We start from the raw sequence: 15006 nt of genomic DNA, 5'->3' as shown, positions 1-15006 counted from the left end.
TTGAAACCAGTCTTACGTTGGTGTTCGGGTTTCGCGCCACTTCAATGTACGGTCTTCAATGAGGCTTCATGGTTTCCATTCAGGATTTCATAGCACGGTTTGAAAACCAGCTTTAGGTTTTCAAGCCAGTGTTTCAGTCGCAAAGCAGGGTTTCAAGTCAGAGTTTCAGTTTCCGAGTGGGGTTTTAAGTCTGGGTGAAGGCTTCATGTCGGTGTGATAGTACATGAAGGGCTACCGGTGATCTGAAGGCCGTCATGTCCGTCTGTTTGTTTTGTTTTGTTTTCAGCCCCAGCTGGAGTGAAGGGCGTTTCCTTGAGGCAAGCGCACTCGTTCCGCGTTTGCCAATCAAGTCTGCCGTGTATTGAAGGACTGCCAAGTTGCCGCGTCTCTTGTCGGATTATTGACCTTGCTCGCTGTTGTGCTTCAAGTGTTGTATTCGAGACCTCTCCATCGCTTTCTTGGTCGCTCTCGTTTTGCTCATAGAACCTTCCAAGTATTTTCATTAGTCCCTTGTATCGATCTTGATCTTTGGTTTCGCGTTACTGGGCTTATCGTATTTCGTTTGCGTATTCTCTGTGTTCTCTTGTATTTTGCCGTTGCAAGCGCTCTTTATTTTATGCATTGTTTTGTTTTCCTGGCTCCTTGTGACCAGCGATTTCAGTTTGCACTTTTCTGTAATGAATATTTTTGGTCTCGCACTTTGAGCCTCCATTTCTGGAATCCAAAACAATATTCGGTTCTGTTCAGAACCTGACGAATGCGGTGCTAGCTATGCAGTTTGCATTGTCTAAAACTATTCTTCTCGGAATTTTTTTTCAATCCAAGTCCCGGCCAACCGACCTTTTGTTTGTGTGCTGCCAGGTACCCGTGCATCTTCTCGGGCCGCAAGAAGGTGGCGGCGGTGCCGCCGGCGCGCACGGCAAAGCGCACGTCCAGCATGCGGCCGGGGACGTCGCTCAGGCCGAAGACGTTGACGTCGGACGGCGACACCGACAACATCTCGGACAGGAAGTCGGACAGCAGCTCGTATCGGCTGCGCTGCTTGCCCCTCGGCTCCATGAATTCCTTGGCCGTCATATCTGCCGCAAGTTGACAACAACAAAAATCACATTAAAAAGTCATTAAGTTATTAAGGCCTGATTTTCAAGGGGGGAAAAAAGGACAAAAAAAACCCTACACATCAATTTAATGATGTCAAGTGGTTGCAAACAGTAAATCCTTTAAGGTGATGTATAGCCCACTTAAAAAAAATGCACCTGGATCCAGATTATTTTGTTACGTGCAAACAACTGACAAAATAAAATGTCAATTCATCACACCATTTGTTTTTCTGAGTAAGTGCGATTAAAGCCATAGAGTCACATTTTAAGTAAAAAATGTGAACGATTCTACGAAGAAAGAATGTTATGCCTCTTACGGAAAAGCGACTGGAGCGATTTCACTTGTCTTTTTTTTTAAATTAAAAAAAAAACATGCATTTAGATGTATTGATCTTTTTAAGGGAAATATATTGTAATCTATGGCTCAAATCTTTTTCCAAAAAGGTGCAATTAATACGATTTTCAAATTTGAACGAGGGATACGAGAGATATTTGAATTGCTGAATTTCAAACTGGAACTTCAATTTGGTCTCATGATATTTTCCCTTTCGTTCTGGAAAAGATGTCTTGACTCTGTCAACTAAAATGAAAAAAGAACAAGAAAAAAGGGCTGCAATCGCTCTCTTGCCAGAGCACCGAGTGCACCGCTGTTGATGTCAAGTGATTTAGGAAAACATTTCGATTTAATACGAACAAAGCTGTCGGGATGAACTATTGAAAAAGGCTTCTTGTTGTTCGGAATGGTTGTGTGTGTGTGCATTTGTGCGCGCGCGTGCCTGTGAGAATATGCAAATGTTCCAGTTAAAGGTGATTACACTCTGGACAATTTAGCAGCTTCATTTCCGATCGTGAGCGCGGAGAGCAGTCAGCTCATGTTTTATTCACCGCCGCGATGTCGGCCGCGGCACCGCGGCAAGTCGTCGTTACGGTTTGAAATTGGGGTTTGAAGTCGGCACTGGGAAATGGCCAAGTCGGGCTCCGGAAGAGGCTTGGAAATCGCCGCTGTGGCTTACCTACGTTTCCTCAGTAGCCTTTTAGGTCCGGACTTGGAATTTGGGTTTCAAGCCAGCGTTTGGGCTTCAAGGTGCCATTTCAAGCTGGTGCTGTGCTTTCCAAGTGGAGAAGGTCCTTCGGTCATTCAAAGTAGGGACTCAAGAGAACTGAAGATTTGAAACCAGTGTGACATCGATTTCAGAAGTGCTTCAAGTGAGGGTTATGAATTCGGGTTCTGAGCCACTCTTGGGGTTTGAAAGTAAGTGGTTGACATACATGAGGCTTACGTTTTTCAAGACAGGGCTTGAAAGTAGGCTTTCAAGACAGACTTCAGATTTCAATCCAGTGTTACAGTTTCAAAGTCGCGTGTCAAGTCAGGAATGTTATTTCAAGCCTGTTTCGGTTTTGAGCCGGGGTAAGGAATTTCAAGTAGGGTTTGAAGACAAGCTTAAGGTACGAAAGCCAGTTTTACGGTTTTAAAATAGGGTTCTACGTTCCAGTCGGGTTACGGTTTCGGAGTATGGTTTTAGGACAATGTTATGGTTTGAAAACCGTGTCAAAGTGAGACACGCTTGGGATTTCACGCCAGTGTTACACGTTTAAGTCAGGCTCAAGGTTGAATTTTAGGGTTTCAAAGTCACGTGTGAAGCTGTTCCAGTTATAAAGGCACATATCACGTTTTTTTGTTGTTTGTTTTGGTCAAGCACGCCGATGGCCAGCAAACGCTTCGAAAGGAAGCAAAATCACTGAATGTGCTTCTTTAAAAGAGAACCGAGAAGCACGCCAGTGTTACACGTTTAAGTCAGGCTCAAGGTCGAATTTTAGGGTTTCAAAGTCACGTGTGAAGATGTTCCAGTTATAAAGGCACATATCACGTTTTTTTTTTTTGTTTGTTTTGGACAAGCACGCCGACGGCCAGCAAACGCTTCAAAAGGAAGCAAAATCACTCAATGTGCTTCTTTAAAAGAGAACCGAGAGCCACTGAGGGTGGAGACTACATTTGAAAGAAAAACAACGGCAGGAGGCCTAATTTGATTGTTAGCCCATCATGACAGCTAATTGACACGCCGCGCCATACTTGTTGTCTCGGACTGATTGACGGGCTAGACGGGAGGGTTTCATCATCGTCCGTGTTGAAATTGTCTTAAGTGAAGCGCGTCTGTACACAAACATGGCACTCCGCTGTTTTATTTATGAATAAAAATGAATGGAATGGAACAATACATCAGCATAAAGGACGACACCGCTTTTGTTCCCCCCCATCCCCCCCCTGAGAGGAAAAACAAGGATATCAGAGAAAAGGCACGCATCAAAGACACATCCTCAGCTGGGAGGGATGCGGCAAGCTTTAGTCGCGTGCGTGCGCGCGCACACGCCGCTGAGAGTCCTCAACAAGTCAGAGAGAAGTGGAGTGTAAAATTCGGGGGAGCGTTTCATCCTCCATTCATCATCTGCCAGTCCCGGCTGTCTTTTTTCATCCGCCGCGTTTGGCAAAGTACAAACAAAAACATGCCGAAGGTGGACAAAAGTATTGGGACATGACTCGGAACACGAAAGGACCATTTTGAGGGGAAAAAAAATGTCGGTGGAGTTTGATTTTTATGCCGATTCAAACTAAAATCGGCATACTGATTGCAAAAAAATGCAGTGAGAAAAGCACAATTGCGCTGATTGACTGGAGTAAGAAGAGCTGATTACGATTGGACTCAGCAATGTGGCAACTCGCTTGTGCATTCATCATTGACACGTGCAGTGAGAGGCGTGTGCAGCTGCCAAGAGGTCACGACTATCAATATCTGACACTAGTTTGACGCTGCTTCTTTTTTTTTTTTTTTTTTTGGTTTGTCGCTTTCCTTTTATTAACATCTAAACACCTTTTAGTTGATATGTTTTAAGAAGACCGGCATTATATCGATCAACTGACGTGACAGAGAAAGACTGAGGTCAGCTTTGGATTCTGCACCCAGAAATTTGTTAAAAAACATCCGTCAGACTGAAATGAGCAAAAATTGTGTTCCAAGTGTCATGAGGCCATGGCAGCTTTTAAAGGATGGATGGATGCTGGAAGACAATGGGGAAACGTTTTGTTTGTGTTGCCAGTTACTTTAGGGGCACTCCCATTTGTCAACATCCATCCATGTATTTGTCCATCCACCGTCCACCCATTGACGCTCTAGCCATCATTCAAAAATGTTTCGATCCATTCACCTGTGAATGAGGCCATCCATCCATCCATCCAGACACCCACCCACCAAACATACACACCAACCCATCTATCCATTCATCAAACCAATCCAACCCATCCATCCATTTGTCCATCTATCCAGACAACCGCACACATCATCCATCCATCCATCCATCCGACTGGCCCTCCACCTGTCCAACAATCAATTAATGTGATAATCCATCAATCATCCATCCATTTGTCAAGTAATCTATTTCATCATGCATCCATCTTTCCGTGCATCTTGCCAGCTCTCTGTCATCCACGATCTGTCCACCCTCCCATCCATGTAAACCGAGAGCTATTCGGGCAGGATCTTAAAAAGGAGGTCAGACGAGCACCGAGTGAACGTCAGAGGCAAACGTCAGCTCTCATCCATCCATCCGGGCGGAGGAGGACGGACGAGGGCCGACAGGGAGACGGTCGGGAGTAAAGTGGGCTGCGGGGGAAAGCCTGGTAAGTTGTAACATTCTATGACAGCCTCTGCACCTGGCGCACATCCGAACACACTACTGCTCTCTCCTCCCTGCAGGCTGTCTGCCTCCATCTGAATACATTATCTGGCGTGCGCGCGCACACACACACACACACACACACACACACACACACACACACACACACACACACACACACAAAAAAGCAATTTAAATAGCATCTGCGGCAGAGGACTTTTTCTCAAGAGGTTTTTGAAGGCTCCAGAGGTTTTTAAAGATACCTTGAAAGAGTTTCAAAGTACTCTGAGAAAAAACAACGCTGCAAGTTAACGGCTGCTCAAGTTGATTGGACCGCCAAGGCAACAAAAAGCATCAAGACTGATTGAAGAGTCCAATCAAGATGCAGGGAAAGAAGAGCCAAGGACTCCAGACTGGTGGCGGTGGTGTAAAATCTTCACAAGGATGTTTGCAAAATATCCACGAGATTACAATGGGTGATTTTTCACAGTAAAACAAGTTCAATGATTACATTGAAAAAAAGAAAAAAAAATCAATGGCGGCTTGAAACCAAAATCGTCGACTTCCAGTGTTTATTCAAGTAAGGCTTCTTGAAACTTTTTTGTGGGTCAAGTAATGAGAGACGTGTCTACAAAATATCAGGTTGCCAAGAGAAACTGGTTGCAGGGGGCAAATTTTTCCAAACAATTCCACTGGTCAACAGCAAATTTTAATTGGGGATGGCTTTACATCTACTGAAATGTATTTTTGACATTGATTTCCCCCCCAATCTTTTTTGTTTTGGGGATTTTTTTTTTCCATTGTCGACCGCTGTTCTGGGAGGCAAAAACTGTGGTCAAGCGTTTAAAAGATGACTAGACATGAACCTTCAAATAGCCGTTTCAAACCAAAGTCTCTGACGCCCTGCTGTGTCTTTTTGCATCTCAAGAACCATTTCTTGAGATACGTTTGATGAAAAAAAAAAAAAAAAAAAAGGCTTTTGAAACTTCATGATTCTCAGTGAAACTAGGTTCTGGGAAAGAAAAAAAAATCATGACAGGTGAAATTTCAAGGTGAAATCTTTCAAAGGCATTTCGCAATACACCTTCAAATAGCCATTTCAAACTAAAACGGCTGACCTCCAGGGTCTTTTTGAACGCGGATTCTTGAGAGTCTTTTGCGGGTCTACTCATAATAGACATGGCCACTAAATTTGGTAGTTCTAATTGCGTCCTGAATTTTCCAAAAAGTTGGGAGCAAAAATTTGACACAGAGATGTACCTTTAGAAGCATGTTGCATGAAAACAAAAATGTGAGACTTCCCGTTTATTTTCAGGTATGGATTAATGGGACTTTTTTGTGCATCTTTTCATAATAGAAACTGTGACCAAATTTCATGCTGTTAAGGTTTTCAGAGATTGATTTTTGAGACCTTGCGGGTCTATTCATGGCAGAAATCGCAAGAAATTTTGTTAAGTGAAAGCTCGCAGAGGCTGATTTTTGAGCCTTTTTGTGGGTCTATTCATGGTCAGAGTTTTTACCAAATTTCAGCGTGGTAACTGACGGAGATGATTTTTCCCAAGAAAAAAAAAACAACAACAAAAAAAAACGGTCGTCTCTAAAATCTCTCGGCCATATCTAAAAATGCTTCTCCAAATGTTTGCTTCAAACCAAATTGGTGGACTTGCGGTTGCTTTTCAGGACTTGAGACTTCTTTTTGTGGCTGTACTCCTGAAAGACATGCCCGACTAAATTCATGTTCCTGAAGGAAAGTGGCGATTTATCGTTTTGCTGAATTTTCCCAAGCTAAGCTACGGCTGAAAGAACTTCATCCTTCAGGACGGAGAGAAGGGCAGAGTCAAAGCAGAAGCGATTAAAGGAGCGCAGACGATATTTTCCCAATTTCTCGTCAGTATCGATCCTCGATCCCTCGCCAGGCGGGAGAGAAATATTTCGGCAATCTCTCACTTGACCGTGTTGCCTTTTAAAGGTCGAACCCCTCGAGAGGGGCTCTTCATCAAGTGGGGGTCTTGCGTGGGGAAGCTTTTGTGGACATTCAAGGACTTTCCGCCTTTTTAAAGATAGTGAAGCAGCGGCGGGCGGCGGCTGTTGTGCGTTGATGTCTGCGCTTTGCATTCATCTCACGGCGGCGATTCAAGTCGCACGCGGTTATTGCTTTCTGCATTGGTTCCCGGGAATGGGATTTCGGAAAGTCAAGTCGCTCTGCTCCAACTGGGATATTCTCTGAAGTCTCCAGCACTCTGACGGCCAATCGATGAGAGCGCTTCTTATTGCGCAGCTCGGCCACGCTTACGCACGCTCTCCTTCACATGATCTCACAGTCGGATTTTCTTATTCCGTCGACGGAGGTTCAAAATATGAGATCTTATGGAATTTTTTTTTTTTGTTTGACAGAACACTCCAGCCCATTTTACCGCCTCGAACGAGACAGATGATGTACAATGGCCTTGCTTTTTTTTAATGCAGTGACTCCGTGGGCAAATTCAGGCAATTTGTTTACTGTCGGCCATTTTCAAAGCAATGTTCCCCATGTTGCCGGCTGGAGAGCGATCTGACTCATCTTTTTGGTATAGTGTTCTGTATCAGCAACAAACCGACCAAAAGAAATCGAAGACTCTCTTCTTTCAGACCAGGGGAAAAAAATGTTTTGAGCTTTTACCGTTTCAGTAATCAGCAGTCAAAGAGGGGTCGGGTTCATTAGGGGGGAAAAAAAAAACAAACATTTTTTTCCGACCAAAACACGGAGAAAACAAATTTATTTTATTTATTTTTTTGCTTTTGTGACACCTCCATAAATGATTACAATGATCAGGATCATTATCAGGCTTCCGCAAAGCTTGCTGATGAGCTGATCATTTTAATCAGGCGTGTTGCACGAGAGAGACAGCAGCAACAACAGGCCGGATAGGGGCTCTCGAGTCCCCCTTGTTTGTGTCATACATAAGCAAACTCCTTTTAGGTGTCAGATGCCGAACTCGTCCGACTTGTGTGTCGGCATTGATCTCCCTCGACAAGCCGAGAATCGGTCCCTCATTTTCATCTTCAACTCAAAAGCTGTGCTGATCTCAAATCCCAAGTGATAAATTCAATACTGTCCATTTTACATGCTGGACTTTGAATACGTGAAAAAACATCAAATGAAATGACCATTTCATTTTTTGAGGGGAGGGGGGATCACGTAGCTGTGAAAGCAGGCATGACAGCAGCCATGTAAAGAAGGTGTCATGCGAATATTTCCATTTCCTTTGCAGCCCAACTGAGCAATGTTTCCAGCGGCTGCTGCGCGCCACGTTCATCTACCCGCTTTTCTCGCTTTGGCAAGACAAATCCTTTTATGTGCAACGACGACGCAGCGTACTCCTTCCTTCCTCCTGCACCTCCAAAGCGCCCACCTCTCTTTGGAAGGTTCTATTTCAATATCTGAGAGATGGTAAAAGCCCCTCAGCCGTGTCCTATTTCTCGCAGGCAAATGTAAAGTGGCGGAGACGGCGGAAGCTGCCGCCTACAGCAGCTAACTGCGGTCGACGCAAGTGTGGCTCTGTGTCTCTTGCCCGAGAGCCAACATGAAAAATGATCATCATTCTTCATGCTCAGCACTAAGTGTCTAATCGGGACACACTAATCAACTAACTGGACAGGCTTTTCATCTTTTTTTGGCAGGGGCGGGGGGCACTTTGGATTATTTTTTTATCATTAATGTAAATTTTGTTTTGTGCAATCATTGACAGCATGGATTATAAGACCCAATCGATATCAAAGTTATTAAAGAAACTAGCGCAATCGACTAAAATGAAACATTTTGGGAAATGAAACAAAATGAAAATGACAGTGCTTTAAAAAGACTGAAAAGGAACTGAAACTACCTCTAATGTGCATACAACCAACTAAAACGATGGCCGTGCCACAGTCAGTTGAGCAGTGCAATTTACTCCGTTACATAATATTTATTGCAACCTTTTTTTTAAAAATATGCACTATGCACACACACACACACACACACACACACACACACACACACACACACACACACACACACACACATATATGTGTATTTGACTATAGGACTGTTATGAATTGATGGTTCTTGTTTACATTTCAACATTTATATATTTTAATTGTAATCCTAATGCAGTTTAATATTTGTAAATGTAAACTGCATATATTTTATATCGCATGTTTTTACATTTTTAATAGATTTCCATTTTTATACACTTTATTGATGTGCACATTTCGATATATTTTGAACTTTCTATAAGTCTGTGACTAGTTGTACATCTTCAGATTTGTAATATTACATTCTAATTATTTTTATGTATTTTGTTGTTGCATTCAATTTACTTCTATCATACAAAGTACTATATTTTTTTCAGATTTTTTTATGTGTCTTCAACATTTTTTTAAAGACAGATATTTCTCGTGGTCATGGGTCTTACCTGCAAGGCGGAGCGACGCCAAGTTCTGCACGGCGTCCTCGGGCAGCTCCCGTACGTGCACCGTAACCGCCGAGACGGCGTCGGGCCACACGCCGTCCGAAACGCGCACGAGGAACCGATAGTCGCCCGACGGGGCCTTCTCCTTGATGATCACAAAGCCCGTGCGCTTGTTCAAGACGAAGTAGCTGTCCCAAAAAATAAAAGACAACAATTTCCGAATCATTCACAACAAATTTGATATGGTTTCAACTACTGGAGGACAATTAAGTCTTGAGGAAGCTCAGTTCACAATCGTCATTGTTTTCCTGTCAAATTCCAAAATGTTTTGGGTTTTTTTTTTGTGGGCTTTTGTGCAAGAATTACTCCCCCAAAAATGCCTTCACCAGTGCCATACTAAAGCTAAGCTAGAAAAAAAAGTTTTCGCTCAGTATTGGCGCCGCGTTGCACGAATATCGTGCGCGAACTTGGCGCTTTGGGCAAAGCGTGACCTTCTCCCTCCTCCCCAAACAACTCCAAAGTCCTCCAGACACTTTGGGGGGAGCCAGCGTGAAGCAATTAGGGCTCGATTGTCTGGCTCCGTCTCACCCGGGGAACGTCTCTAGGGGGCGCCGCGGGTCAGAGCGTCACTCGTCCAATTACGGGACGGATGCTCTCGCTCATAAATTAAAATGGCCGCCGCCTGCAGCCGAGCGGCGTGATGGGAAATGTTGAGACAAGGTCGGCAAAAAGTCATGGGGGGGGGGGGGCGGGGCGTGCTGCCCCCATGTTGACCGAGGAAAACTCGTGAGCTTGCCGTGTCTCTCTTTTAGGATGCCCTTTCATCAATTAAAGCACACCTTGCATGCGCGCGTGTGTGTGTGTGTGTGTGTGTGTGTGTGTGTGTGTGTGTGTGTGTGTGTGTGTGTGCGTGTGCGCACGCACTCTTAATTAAACTCATCACCTGCACGTGTGTGCTCAATAAACCACACAAAACTGAAATGCACACACGCATGCAAAACAGTTGCACAAAGTCAGGCTCAAAATATCATCCATCCGTCTGCAGGTCCATCCATCACCATCCGTGTTTATTTGAACTGGTATGAGAACATAGATCATTAAGATGGGCAAAAGGCCAGAGAGGGACCAAGAGGCAGATATAACAAACGCTGTCAAGTTAGCAGGAATCAGGCTGCTAACAGCGCACTTCTTCTTAGCGGCCTATTTTGAAAACCAGTCACAGCACTTCCGGTCTGATGCTAACTTTATGACAGCAAAGATGATCGCTAGTTTTGATTTGAAATTATTTGGTGACACCCTCCGGAATGAGGGTAGGCAGTCAGCGCGATGTATTTAATACAATGGTGAGCAAAAATTTGCCAATTACGATGTCAAGGTGAGAGTTTGATTTAAGCATTCCAGACAACATATATTTCAAAACGGATTCTGGCCTAGAATAGCGGCCCGAGCAGTGTATACCGTAGCAAGGGCCCCGCGGGAATTCAACCAAAGGCCCAGATGACTCACTCCCTGTTATGAATTTGGTATTTTTGCCATCGGCCGGCATCTTGCGGCCTCATTCGGAGTTCCTCGCCTTGCCGAGGGCTTCCGCCTTTTCCCTTTCTAGAACGTTAGCGGGGTGGCATCCTGACATGACGTTGCGCAGCATCGGTGGAGCCACCCAAGTATGTAAAAAGATGAAACGTAGCCAGCCATCGACTGCCCATAAGCATGGTCGGAACCCAAAGAAATAAATGCATCAATAAATATCATCATATGTCATCAATGTAATAAAGATACCGATGTAGATAGAGATGACAATTTTATTTTTCTTCCCCAACGTCGACATGGGAATGTCCTCTTCCACGGCAGCTTCATGATCATCGTCGTGGCGACTACACGTTACGTTGTTTGTCGAAGAATTTTGCGTTCTTCGTTGATGTTGCGCTCTCTCGTTTTATGGTGGATTTTGAAATTTTCGAAGTATTGTTGGAAAAGTGTGTTGAAAGACATTAAAAAAAAAAAAAAAGGGCCATAAATGCCATCAGAAGCAGCCGAAGGTGAATTCTTTTCACACTGAAGTCACATTTTTTAAATCACTTATTCATCATCATTACCGATGCAATTAGTTCATTCATTCATTATGATTTAAAAAATAAAATAAAACATCAACTGGTGTAATTAGGTGTTAGAGGAATCTATGGGCGAAATTGTATCATGTTTAAAGTTTCATTTGATCTGTGCACGTTGAAGCGTCTGGGTGCGTAATTCGCACCCCCAAATTCCTGTTCAGAAGGTGCCGGCCATTTGGGCGGAGGGCTGTTGCAGCCCACACCACAATTAACACATCAAGGCGGGTGGGCGATCAGAGGAGAGAGAGCCAGATCCGGTCACAAAGGGGGAACGAGTAATTTGGGAACAGCGGTTGAACAACAAAAGACGATTTGAGGACACCCGTCGCGCCCAGGCGACATTTGTCGTCCGCAAAGTCTGCGATATGTTGATACAGTGTAGACCAGACCGAAAGGCGCCAAAGTGCCGCTGGTTCAAAGCGCACACCCAGGTAACCAATCACCACCGAGGGGCCGGACCAGGGGTGCGGTATGCAAATATCGGGGGCAGTGTTATTCTTGTATTTTGCATATGTCACAATAAAGGTTCGAACTCGAGGAGGGGGGGCTCTGAGCGTGATCACGGAGCAACTAAACCGTCGTTCTCTCTCAGAGATCCGCTTCCGTCGATATTGAAGACAATTTTCCTGTGTGCCGAGTCGTTTCTTTAACCTTGTCCGAGAAAATCTCTGACATTAGGTCAATTATTTTTCAATGTATTTATTCATAATTTTCATTCCGACATTTATTTGACTGTTTTTATGCAATGACATTTTCAAATTCTCATTTTGGTGTGTATTTCTGATGACATTTGCAGTCCATCTTTCCGTCTGTGTGCGCGTGCGAATGAACGGCCCCGCACAAACTTTTCCTGTCGTCTCGCGGCGACCACGACAAATAAAAGCGGAGCGTGTGAGGCGTTGACGAGGTGTTAACGAGGCTTTCAAGTACAACCTCCCCCTCCTGCTGCCGATGGTGCTGCTGCAACCTTCCTTTCGGAGGATAAAACTGAAAAAGGGGATGAAAACACTCCATCGCGCGCTTTTACGATGTCTTTTATGCTCCGTTTTAGTGTTGACTCCATTTCCCGCCGTGAATCAACGTCCCCCGCGGGACAATGATCGACGCCTCCGTCAGTAAGGCGCCGCGGCGGGAGGCTGACAAACAAGCCCGGGCCGCCTTTTCTGTCTTCCCGTACAGGTAATTAGTTGGCTTGATTCGGGAGGAGTCTCGTCACCAGCGGTGGACACTCATCACGTACATTCGCTGAAGTATTGCGCTTCGGTGGATCCCCAAGTTTGAAACGTGCGGCTGGATTTCCCAAGTTTTCTCAATTGGTCTCATAGCGATCGTTGATTGTGTACGAATAGTGGCTCTAAAAAGTCCACGCGCCCCTGTTGAGAGAGGGCGTCGTGCCAAGGCTGTATTTTGAAGGTGGCGCATGGTTGAATTAAAAAAAAAAATGTGATTGAAACCTAAAAGGTGATGATGCAGTGCTTTTTCTCAGGTGTTATGGGGAATGGGTGCGCCATTGCTTTCGGCATGTACAAGGAGCAGCAGGAATGACAACATTTGTCAAAAAGTTGCTGTTGAAAATTTCGTGTCATTTTGACATTTTTTTTTCAGGGATTGTCTAGAGGAGAGGGGGCGCACCAGCCCCGTTCGCATTTTGAATGGGACGCGTGGCTTGAAAAGTTTTGGAAAAGATTTTCGGACGCCAAGCAAGAAGGTGATCACTGGTATTGTTAGGATTTTTTTTTTGAGTGCGCACAGTAGAGTGAGAGTGCGCCATTGGAGGCGAGGCCGGTGAAGCAGCTGTTGGCGGCGCGCACATCAATCGCGGCCGGGGGCGCTAATGAATGCGCGCCTTATGGATCGCAGGGTGATTCGGCCGAAGAAAGTGGAAGCCTTATTTGCTTGTCAGCTTTGTCATCAGCAATTTCACTTATTGATCACCGTGCGTTATCGCTGCATACTGCGTTTACACTCCAGGGGACCAACATTTTGAACACTTCAATGTCTCCACACCCCTCATTTACCACATTTCAAGTCTACACACCACTAATTTGCCATCATTGATGTTTAAACACCTCTGCTGTAGCATCTTTCATGTGTCTAATTGAAGATAACTCTGGCTTGACACCCTGACCATGTCTGCACTCCCTAATTTGAAACCTTAAACCTCGTTTGAAACCCTAACCTGGACTTTAAACCCCGATTTGAAACCCTAAATTTTGTTTAAAAGACTAACTGGGCTTGAAGCCCGAATTTGAAACTCAAAGCCTCATTTGAAACCCTCCGGTCGAAACTCTAACTTGACACCCTAATCCTTGATTGGAAACCAACGATACTTAGGGAAAAAAAATAAAAAAGAAACTGACATCATTAAGTCCTCGGCAGTAGCTGGCAAAATGTGACACACTAGAGAATCATCATCCGTGTCGGAAAGAAATATTTTGTTCACATTTTTTGGTCATTGTGTTCAATGAAGTTGTATGCATCAAAAGTACGAGAGGGATTGGTTTTCAGTATCGTGAGTCCTCAAAGAGAGAAGAGAGCCGTTTTCTCCGGTGCTATTTCCATCGGCTAAGATTGTGAGAAAAGACGTGAGAAGAACTTACGTGGGTACGTGTCCCTCAAAGACGTACGTCTTGTTATCCCAGTCGTCCGGGTCGGGCGCGTACACCTTTCCCAGCACGGTGGTGGGCATGCGCCCTGGAAAAACAATTCAACAAAATAACGATTAAATAATGACACTCTCTCTCTCTCTCTCTCTCTCTCTCTCTCTCTCTCTCTCTCTGTATGCCAACTTGAAAACTTCTTTTAAAAGCCAAACCCTTGTTTAAAACTTTGAAGCCCTAATTTGGAAGCCCTTTTGAAAGCATAACATTTGCTTGAAACTCCAACCATTTCTTAAAAATTTGAGAAAATCTTGCTTGTAGGATGTGAAACAGAAAGTACATGTTTGTGTCTTTGTTTTTTTTTTTTTTTTTGGGTGCAGACGCGTACACCACAGGCCAAAATCCCCCCCCCATGCGAGAGACTTGAAGGGGAGCACAAATAGCCATCCAACAGGAGGAGTTGAGGGGACGACGGCGGCGTCTGATGCGCGGCTCAAAGGCCTCCTCGCCACTACGAATTTGCCGATTCCAACCGCGGCCGCATCGTCCCGACGGCGCTTTGGCGCGATGCGGGCGGCGGAACAATAAACGGCCGAGCCGCGCGTCCAATTGAGCGCGCCGCGGGAAACCTGCCGGCTGATGGACGATCATGAAAATGTTGACGATAATGATCGGAGGAGGGAAACGCAATCAAAACGCAGCCATTGCCTTTCATTGCCGCATCGTGACGGGAGCTTAATTAGTGGGGAGAGGCCGCGGCTTCGTTGATTACAGCTGTGCTAGGAGGACAAAAGGAGAGAGACGCCATCGTTCTGTCGCCGAATCGCCACGTCCCTGCCGAGTGAACTCAAAGGTCTGTCAGAAACTTGACGCTTTATCAAATCCAAGACTTCCAATGAACTCAAACTCAGTACCAATAGTGTCTGCTCAGGATTTCATGATTAATAAATCATTAAGAATTGTCAGAAACTTTCAATCTAATGTAATTTTTTTGAATTGATTAATAGTAATTTATCATTTAAAAAACTTTTTTAAAATATATATTTTGACACTTTTTTTTTGAATGAAAAGAACTTGGGGCTCAACCAATATGGAT

The 15006-nt window shown here is 44.6% G+C and overlaps 1 protein-coding gene across 1 annotated transcript in view; it reads right to left on the bottom strand.

The window, feature by feature from the left end:
• The window catches only part of LOC109524513 (neural-cadherin), a 203442-nt gene that overhangs the window by 45984 nt on the left and 142452 nt on the right, over positions 1 to 15006 (bottom strand). Inside the window, exons 24-26 of the mRNA XM_019884446.1 lie at positions 13911 to 14004; positions 9203 to 9387; positions 795 to 1079 (exon numbers count right to left, since the gene is read on the bottom strand). Coding sequence (XP_019740005.1) covers positions 795 to 1079; positions 9203 to 9387; positions 13911 to 14004 — 564 coding nt within the window. The remainder of the gene's footprint in view (positions 1 to 794; positions 1080 to 9202; positions 9388 to 13910; positions 14005 to 15006) is intronic.

The sequence above is a fragment of the Hippocampus comes genome, unplaced genomic scaffold (genome assembly GCF_001891065.2).
Source record: "Hippocampus comes isolate QL1 unplaced genomic scaffold, H_comes_QL1_v1.1 scaffold21, whole genome shotgun sequence".
NCBI classification, from domain to species: Eukaryota; Metazoa; Chordata; class Actinopteri; order Syngnathiformes; family Syngnathidae; genus Hippocampus; species Hippocampus comes.
The sequence above is the reverse complement of the archived record's forward strand: the minus strand, read 5'-3'. Positions and strand labels throughout refer to the sequence as shown.